Genomic DNA, 10,290 nt, shown 5'->3' on the forward strand with positions numbered 1-10,290 from the left:
TTGCTGTCGATGGGGCCTAGTTTAGCTCCGTGCTCTTCGCCAATTGTTGAGAGGTGTTCGAGATGGTATCATTCGGTGGGTAAGTAAAACTAGAGAGTTTTCATTATTAACTTAAAGGCACTCCAATGAATGTTTACTTTTACCTTCTCTACACACATATGTAGTGGGGCCTACATTGGTTTCGAGCTTTCTGCCAATTATGAAACGGTGTTGTGCAGAGGTAGAGTTTTCCTGTTTACCCATCGATGGTCTAGTTATACCTCTCCTGTATATATACATAAGCGGGCGCTTTCGGTGCATCGTTAGGATCTTCATTCAACTCAGTCGCCGATCCGATGAAGGCAGCGGCACCTATGGAGCTCATCGTCGTCGAGCGCGACCCAGCAGGCGTCGCCGTCGTTACTATCAACCGCCCCAAGTCGCTCAACTCGCTCACCCGCCCGATGATTGTGTCGCTCGCTGCCGCCATCCGGCGGCTAGACGCCGACCCGGCGGTGGGCGTGGTGGTGATCACCGGGAGGGGGCGGGCATTTTGCTCCGGCGTCGATCTCACGGCCGCTGAGGAGGTGTTCAAGGGCGACGTCAAGGACGTGGTCGCCGACCCCGTGGTCCAGATGGAACGCTGCCGAAAGCCCATAATCGGGGCGATCAATGGCTATGCTGTGACCGCGGGTTTTGAGATCGCCCTCGCCTGTGACATTCTCATCGCCGGAAAGGACGCCAAGTTCGTCGACACCCACACTAGGTAACCGGCAGTTGTTCCTCTTGTTTCTTTTGCCTATTTTGTGGTCCTTGGTATAATGGCTTAATTGGATGGTAGTGTTTTACCTTTTTGATTAGATGCTGAGTTAAAGGGAGGAAATTTTTGGTGAAAAGATCAAAATTTCGCTTTTAATTTCTGTCGGCCTCCTTAATTGAGCCCTAATGCGAATAAGAGCAAGACAACTGACGATTTCAAATACATCTTTGCTAGGTTGGCCCAATTTCTAAGCCCGATGAAGACCTCTGATTTCAAATGTAATGGAGCCATTGAATAATTTTTGAACCCCTAGTCATTGATCTCTCGCGGTCTGATGAGCGTACAGTTCTATTGACAAGGCAAATATGCAAATCAGTTAACAACTATGACCCTTTCTTTGATACAGAGCCTGCATTGCTCCTGAAATCTTGTTATTACCATATTTCATGTTTGATGAGGACTCCCATTACTTTGATGGGGTTTTGGGTACCTTCTCAGAACTTAGAAGGCTTTAAATCTAATGAGTTAGGATCTTGACAGAAGGAGCGATGGTGGGAGAGATGTTAGCCAGGCTCCGAAGAGAACAATGGGGAGATGGGTGAATTATGAATGTTTGGTGGGAGATGAAATTGTAAAACTACGTACCTAAGAGGAGATCAGCGGTAGGTCACTCCTTTGTGGCCTATGTGACCAGGATTTGAGTTATTGAAACAATCTCTATACTTGTAGGAGAAAGGTTGAGTACATTGATTGCTCTCTACAACCTACTTGGCAGGAGTCTTATGTGTTGTATTGTCCTTTACATGTCTAAGAATGAAGCTTATTTGGGGATGATGACATTTTTTCATGGTTAATTATCATAAGCTCACATAATTGAGTCCAGTTCTAGATAGAATTGGAAGCATATTTTTAGTTCAAAGTTCAAATGAGAATATACTCCTCAAATATTTGAGTCATGTAGAAGAAAACAAATGGAGGGAAATCAAAGTTTTCATACTAGAATCAACTAGAGTTCATGTTTGGTGTTCTTATGCCCTACAAACTGGATCTCTAAACATCTTTTATAATTACACCAAATTAATGGAATGTCTTTGTTATTTCTTATGGAAGCTGAAGTCCCTTTTCACCATGATTCCTTGTATGGGTTAGTTCCATATGAATCACCTAATCCATATTGTTTCTTTATGGAGAAGGGGAAGGGAGAGAAGCTTTAGTCTCTTTAAAGACCTGTAACTTGAAGGACTTATATGTAATTATAATTCTTAGAGGAACAAAATGTAAAAGTTCAATTTTTACACCTGTCCTGCCTTGGAGGCACACTAATATAAATTTCTACAGCCCCAACTCCTTAATCAAATTGAAGGACCTATTTGTAATTAATATTTTTTACGAATTAAAATGTAAAATTATACTTTTAAAAATAGTTTCTTTTAAAACCCACATCATCACCCTCTATATAAAGACCCGACTACCCTCAATTAACAACAAGAGTTCGAAAATAAAGGAGAAGAAGAGAGAGGAAGAGAAGAAGGAAAGAAAAGAAAGAGAGAAGGAAAGAAAAAGAGGAAATTGGTAGGTTTTCTCAATTGTTTTTTTGGTCCAAGGGTGGTAGGGCTCACAGGTCTCTAAGTTTTGTTCACATACATGGGCCCGTAGATCAGCTCAAGTCAATGTGTCTGCAAGCTCCTCTGGTTCGGAGGTTCAACCCACAGACATAAGCCCATAGGCTAGTCCATGAACCACGATAGCATGGACAGCCCAGGGGCAATCCGCAGGCTAACCCATGCGCTAAACAACCAGCCCAAACTCATGAGACTTATAATATATATATATATATATATATAATTAAAATGAAACTAGTCGTTGTTATGATTCGAACTCGAGACCTATTGATTGAACCAAAACTACACCTAAAGGTTATGGCCAACTTTCCTTTTCATGATTAAACAAATCATTCATTGGAGATATAAAAATGACATGATATTGATCATACATAAATAATTACTGTTAATTCAGATCTTTTATGATTATCTTGATTTTTAATCTAAGTTTGTTGATAGTAATTTCATTTAGTAATAATCGATGAACTTTATATTTTATGGTTTTTTATTACTATATAAATTTCTATATTTGGATTGGTGTAATAAATGGCATGTGCCATGTGCCTGCATGATTGTCATTCGATAGGTAGACTTAGAACAATTTCCTTTGGGGAGTCTGACTAACTGGGCTGAACCTACAAACCTATGGAGCTTGTGGACACAAACTCAGGCTCGTCTACAGGTCCATGTTTGTGAACAAAACTTGGAAACCTATGGGTGCTTGGGCTGACCTTACAGGTTGAATCATCCTATCTATTTATTTCCTGTTATTCTTTCCCTCTCTCGTATTTTTTCCTTCTTCACTTTTTCTTTCTTCTTTTTCTGTTCTTTTGTTCTCTAACTCGTGTTGTTATTAAGGGTAGTTTGGTTTTTATATAGAGGGTGATGAAGCAGTGGGAAATCAAGACGGTCTTGAAAGAAAATTTTAAAGTGTAGTTTTGCATTTTAAATGTCATTCGATTTGGTTGAGGAAGTTTGAAACATACATTAGTTTCCCCATGAGACATGGGTCAAAATTGAAATTTTACATTTTGGTCCCTCAAGACTTATAATTACATTTTAGTCTTTTGAAATTTAAATTACAAAAGTTTTTTTAAAAAGAATATCTTGGACACATATTTTTAATTTTATGAATTTTTTGCTATTTTTATGAGATTTTAAATTTTTGTTTAGCCCAATCCCATAAGCCAATCCAACTGCCAATCCTGAGAATCTTGCTCTCTGTGATATATCCATCACAAGACTCAAATTTATTTTTTCTAATTGTCTTTGTCTTAAGCTAAAAAAGTCCTTTTTGATCTTTTTCTTTACTATTCTTGTTGATTTGCTTAATGACTTTAAACATTTCTTTAAAAAAGTTTTGAGATCTACCTGGATGATCTTTCGAATAGGATGACATTCAAATTAAACTTTTTTGCTACTTGGGTTATATCCTAGCTCTTTAAACATGCAGACTTCTTTTTCTATTCATTTGTCATGATTGATGTTCGATTCAAACCAATATAAAAAATTCTGGACAATACTTTCTCATACAAATATGATTTTGATGGTGGCTAATGTTTTGTATAAGCTAAAATTGCCAAAATCTCTGCCAACCTTATGTTTCCCTAGTTTCATTAATAGGATTTTGCCTATGTACCCACTTCCCTGAAAATACCTATTCTTGCATACACATCCCTCTAGAGTTAATATCTGGATCAATTCTCTTAAAAATATATCATATTTGTATCTGTCTGTCCATAAAACTTTCATGATTGATCTTCGACCAACCTGGATTAAGTCTCTAGTTTATTTGATGTAAGCTGAAACACTACAATTTGCCCCTTGTTTGGCATAAAAGAGAAAATTTTGATAAATACTAAAGCAAAAGTTCAAAGCTATAACTATCCTTTTGCTAGGTAATGGTAAAAATTTTAATGCATGGAAATGAGTATGTTAAGGGATGTGACATTCATGCGGCTATAAACTATTTTAGAGGGCATTATTGCAAATATGAAGTTTAGAGGAGCGGAGTACAAGCATATGCATTTTCAAGAAGCATACATGGAAAATAAACCCTTACAAAATTTTGAATTCTTTGTTTCATTGCATGATATTCCTCATTTGTGAGTAATGTTTTCTCTACAACATATTGTTTGAGGTTTTAACATTTTCTTTGTAGTAAGATATATCTTAATTAAACAACTGATACTTGAATAGATTGGGGCATCCAAATCAAACTTTATTTCTTTTGCAAAGGATAAGTGGTGAAAATGGAGTTCGAATTAGTTACTTGTCCTCAATATTCAAGATCTTTACCAGCCAATCTAGCTGAGATCCTCAAGTCAAAGTCAACCAATTTCATTGTAAAGTTGTATATGCGTTCTGCTCTTAAAAATCATCCAGATTTCATAATCATGTTCACAATTTTGTCAATATCATATATGCCTGTGTAGCACCACATGGTTGTTTACTTTTATGAAATGTTCATGTCAGGCAGTCATCCTCTCTCTCTCTCTCTCTCTCTCTCTCTCTCTCTCTCTCTCCTATCTCTTTCTCCAGCCACTTATTCTTTCAAAATCACTTCTTTTCCCCTTCAATTTTTCTCTTTATATTCTTCTCTGCTTCTTCCCTCCGTTTCTTTCTTTCATTCCAGTGCTTATTATCCCTTTTAGTTTTCTATATGGTGAACTAAATCCAGCAGTAATAGCGGATAAAACATAGGCAAGTTGGAGGTATAAGCAATTGTGGGAACAATGATGATGAAGGGCCGTGGTCAAGCCCCCATTTGTGACAATGGATGAGGATTGGATGTTGGAGGGAGAATAAATATTTTTGGAGACTTTGAGTTAATTCATGATTTCCTTAAAAATTATGGTTAAGGACCTTAAGGTGATAAGCTGAATAAAGCTGATTGCATGGGGATACGGAGGTTCTTCAATTTATATTGGTCAATCTGATAATAATTTTACAGAATGCGAAGACTGTCCTCTTTTTCCCTTTTCAATTTAATCATGCTTTAATGCTATCTATTCCACAATGGCACCTTCTCTGACCGGTTGGGCATGATCATTTTCTAGTGGATTTTTTTTTTCTTTCAAAATATGTGTGACTTTTCACTGTTTACCCATTGCAATGTGAATGAGAATGCGAAGACCTTGTCACTTTCAAGTTTTAATGGCACCTCCTTTGACCAGTTGGGCATGATCTTTTCTAGTGGAATATTTGTTGATTTTATTTTAAATGCAAAAATTAGTGTGGCTTACTCATTTGCCCAGTTGTTACAAGTGAATGACAATTTTAGGACTTTGTCATACTAGCTCCCGTGAATAAAATTCAATAGAGAGAGTGAATAGGCGATCAAGGGTAACCTAAAGCATGACTAGCATTGTGGAGATGACCAAGTGTTTCATGATTCATCAAATTCTTATAATTGATGTTGACAATCTCCCAGCTCATTAGACTTTCTTTACCCTATACTTGATAGATGTAGTCAGCTTTGTACCTGTTACCTTATACATGGAGGTCTTTGCCATAACGAATGCATAGCCATGAGAAACTTATGGCTGTTATAGGCTACATGTACCTGTTAACAAGTCATTTGCATTGATGTTATCAGCCATTCAACTGATGATGACAACCTGTTATTTGGTAGCCATCGGATTCTAGATGTCTCCTCATAATCTCTTCTTGCCGTGGAACCTTTCGTTGTTATGGGCTATTCAAGTTCTTGTCTGATAAAAAAATTTCTCAGGTTTGGAATATTTCCATCATGGGGCCTTTCACAGAAGCTCCCTCGCATCATTGGAATAAACAGAGCTCGAGAAGTATCACTTTCTGGCATGGCTATAACTGCAGAGATGGCAGAAAAATGGGGTCTTGTTAACCATGTCGTGGACAATGGCGAGGTGTTGAAGAAAGCAAAAGAGGTTGCACAGGCCATTTTAAGAAACAACAGGGACATGGTGTTGAGGTACAAATCAGTAATCAATGATGGTTCCAAACTGGATCTAGGTCATGCTCTTGCCCTCGAAAAGGTGAGATATGTTAATACTTCCTTTTTCTATCTTGGCCTATTATACAAGATTTAAAATCCATACTCAAATGCATAAATGTATGCCTGTTTCTTTGTCTCTTTTGTACTATGCTCAATGGATATATATTGTTAGAACACCTGATCAAATTGAGAGGCTCCCTTGAAATAGGATGATCCAGAATAGAGCAACCTATGTATGCAAGTCCTAGAAAAGCCCATCTATTGCATGGACCATGACATCTTCCAGTTCATCAAAATCCCAATGGCAAAATAAGCTTTCTTACATGACTCATTGCATCACAGCAATCAAGCAGTGTGGCTTACTAGCTTTTTTAAGCTAATAGCAATACATTGTGTTCATTTTAGAAGCCTGTCCACTTATCTTGTTTCATAAACTATTTTTCGTGTCTCATTGTCATGTTCTCGTTGTGACTAAAATTTCAGGAGAGAGCTCACAGCTATTATAATGGCATGACGAAGGAGCAATTTGCAGATATGCAGAAGTTTATATCACTTCGAAGTTCAAAGCCCTCATCCAAGCTTTAGCTGTTTCCCTACCTTTTATGTAAGGTGTGAGAGTTGTTCCACTCCCAAGAGACTAAATCTTTCTTCATTGTGTGTTGTCAAAATATAATCATGTATCCAAGTCCTTTTACAGCTAAATCTGTCTTTTCATTTTTACTTGTATGTGATTGATGATACCAACATACAAGATTGATGCCAACATACAAACTTTACTTTCTGGCAAACAACAAGAGTAAGATGAGTTTGTGAAACCTGTGTTATTTTAAGGATGAAGCCAAGCATGCTGTAGTTCCATCGGTGTCATGTCCGCTATAAATGTATCGTCATTAAGAGAATTAGATTTTTGTTCTCTCTTCCTATTAATTATTAGTGATGAATTAGGGACTAAGGGGATATGAAAGAAGATTTATAATCTCTTAATAACTAATTGTTTTAAGAAGATCCTTTTGTAAGTGAGAATAGAGGGTTAGAATAGGATGATAATTATGAGAGTTCCTCACATCTCACATCTCATAATTAGATTTTTTTATTAGTTGATAATCGTAATCAAAATTCAATCATATCTATAATATATCTTATCTAATTAAATAGGATCACATAATCTAATATTCTTTCACTTGGCCTATTAATTGGTAAGATATAAAAAAAATTTAAAATCAAAATAAATAAAATAAAAATTATTAAAAAATTATTTAATTAGATTATAAATTTTTTTAAAAAAAATTATGTGTGCATATGAATCTTATAAAATAGACTAATAAGTTCAATAAGCATAATAATACTATATTACGTTTCACTACCAATGCGAGTCAGAACGATTGTATGTTAACAATATTATACTTTCTTCTATGTATTATAATACTATCGGTCTTTCCTAATGTAGTTCAAAATGATCCTTGTATTTTGTCTTGTCAAGACAATCTTATTATCATATTTAATCAAAATATGTACATACATAAAAGTGAACAGGATAACAAAAACAAATAATTTTCATTACATAAACAACAATATCAATTATAATATCCATTCAAATATACAACACCATATCTTTTATGAGTTACTCATGAAACCAATTATAAGAATATGTTCTTTCAAACACTCTAGGCTATAAGTCCTAAGTGAATAGATCAACAATCAATATAATGGAACTTATGTTCTTCATTGACATTAATTATTTTTGAATTTTTTTCTCTAATCAACAAGTATTTTATACCATAATACATAGATTTGTTAGAGTACTTGTCATTTCATGCACTCTTATCTCGCTGAGGCAGGAGTCTCAGCATCAAAGCAGACATGATGCATGTAAGTTCAGATTAAAAATCAAGTTATAGTAAATAAGTGATGGTTTAAATCGATCTCTTTGTTTATAGACGCTTGAGCTTGTCTCTGAGGAGTCTGGTGGCCCGGTGGATCTTGAAAAAAGCTTATTACATAGGACTGTCAGAATCCCTTGTGAAGAACTTCGGAGGATTTGGATTTATTTCTAGCATGCAGCAGTGCAATGATTTCTTCTTCCTGGACACTTGACAGATATCTTTAGGAAGAGTGGGTATGAAACTTGAACTGAAGAATTGTCTTACTGCTGCTTGTCTGAAGGATCTCTTCCTCGTAGTTTGCTGATTGTTAACTGATCATTCATTTGGTTTAGGTGATGATTTCTGGTGTCATCACCCAAATGGAGATCCAATGGGGATCTATTGGTTGCAAAGTTGCCATATATTCACCCAGATTGAGACATGTTCAAGTCTGATCACCAGTATGCCAAGTTTCATGCAGGTGCCACGGCCATCTCCAGCATTCCGTCAGCAGCCATGACATTGATCTCATAAAGAACCTTGTTTTCCCTGATGGAACCATCCCCAGGTGCCAGGATCATGCTCTCCCTACCAGAGATTGCCTCTTTAAGAACCCACTTTTTGATGGTGAAAGTGTCATCAAGATTTGGAATTTTAACAAGGTGATTTCACCACCCCTTGAGAATATATTCATATTCTTGGATATCAATGTGATCTTGATCCTAATTTACCTGGCAAATGGATTTAATTCTGTAATTTCCTTCTATTAAATTGTTTTCTGTAACACAGTTTGAAAGGATTAAGTAAAGGACAGCTTCCTGGAACATGATATTAACAGAGTTGGCAGAAACACCAAAGTTCATATAATGTATATGAAGAATATATGTTAAGGATCTATATAAATTTGTTATTAATCCATGATGTCTGCTAGGAACTGGATGTGCTCAACTGAGTTCATTAGCTGACTAAACTTCAGCTCCTTCTGTCATACTCCAATCTTCTCTGAGAATGCTTAGGTTTTCATATAACTAGTGAGCCTTCATATATTTCCTTCCCATTTCAGTTGTTATTCTTTGCTTGAATCTCTCTTTACTGGGATATTGAACAATTTGGACTCCTCTTTCTGCTGTTAGGATATGAAAATAATCCTCTTTTTTGTTTATTGGTGGTATGTAAATGATAACCTCTTTGAGTGAAAACATAGAATGTTCAAAACTTCTTGAGCGAGATGGTGAATTTTGCAGTTCCCTGTGATCTTAGTTTGTGAATCGAGTCTTGCAGTTTGGGGGGGTCATTGGAGCTTTCAATTGCCAAGAATCAGGAGGAACAGAGAATAAGAGGTTAAATGTTATAGGCCAGTTTCCTGTGCAGTCCATGTAAAGGACATTGAATGGGACCAGGAGAAAGAAGCCATGGAAATGGGTGAGGCTGAAGAGTTTGCAGTTTACTTGAACCAAGCTGGGGAGCTTCTTCTGACACCACAGGAATGAGATGCCATTGCAGTCACCATCCATGCATCATCCTTTGAAATCTTCAGCTTTGTGCCCATTGTGAAGCTTGCTCCTGATGTCAAAGTTGCACCAATTGGGTTGGTGAACATGCTTAACAGTGCAGGAACTGTACTGGAAGTAGAACATCACGAGAACAAGATGGTGGAGGTGGCCTGAGAGTTAAAGGTCAAGGGTGGAGGAAACCTTTTGGTCTACTCAAGCTGGAAGCCAAAGAGATGCACTTTGAATGGGTTTGACAAGGGAGTACTGTGGAAACAACAAAAGCTGATCATGGAGATTCCATGGGAGATGATGAGTTCTGGTGTCTCCAATGTAGCCTTTGCTTACTGAGCAATAATAATATGTATCTTTAGAGTTATTTTGTTTGCTCAAGAAAAGAAGTACATGCAATCTAATTTTCTTCATAATTTGTAAATCTATTTAACACTAAATTGATAAACATAAAATTACTGAGCAAATAATTAGTTTTGATGGAAAATCTATTAGTAATATGGCATTTATATTCTTTCTCAACAATTTAAATCAATTATTTTTTGGCATTTTATATTTTTATATCACATGGCTTGTAAGTTATTAAGCCTCATATGAAGGAAATCAGAAA

General features: G+C 36.4%; 1 protein-coding gene and 1 pseudogene across 1 annotated transcript; both read left to right on the forward strand.

Annotated features, from left to right (window-relative positions):
• Positions 1–285: 285 nt before the first annotated feature.
• Positions 286–7,036, forward strand: LOC135644997 (probable enoyl-CoA hydratase 1, peroxisomal). Its single transcript, XM_065163016.1, has 3 exons — positions 286–745; positions 6,074–6,356; positions 6,800–7,036. Exons 1-3 carry the CDS (start codon positions 336–338, stop codon positions 6,899–6,901), a joined length of 795 nt encoding a protein of 264 aa, XP_065019088.1. The 5' UTR covers positions 286–335; the 3' UTR covers positions 6,902–7,036.
• Positions 7,037–7,117: 81 nt separating this feature from the next.
• LOC135645731 (stachyose synthase-like) lies at positions 7,118–10,019 on the forward strand (annotated as a pseudogene).
• Positions 10,020–10,290: the final 271 nt, after the last annotated feature.

Source organism: Musa acuminata, chromosome BXJ3-8 (assembly GCF_036884655.1).
Source record: "Musa acuminata AAA Group cultivar baxijiao chromosome BXJ3-8, Cavendish_Baxijiao_AAA, whole genome shotgun sequence".
Classification (NCBI taxonomy): Eukaryota; Viridiplantae; Streptophyta; class Magnoliopsida; order Zingiberales; family Musaceae; genus Musa; species Musa acuminata.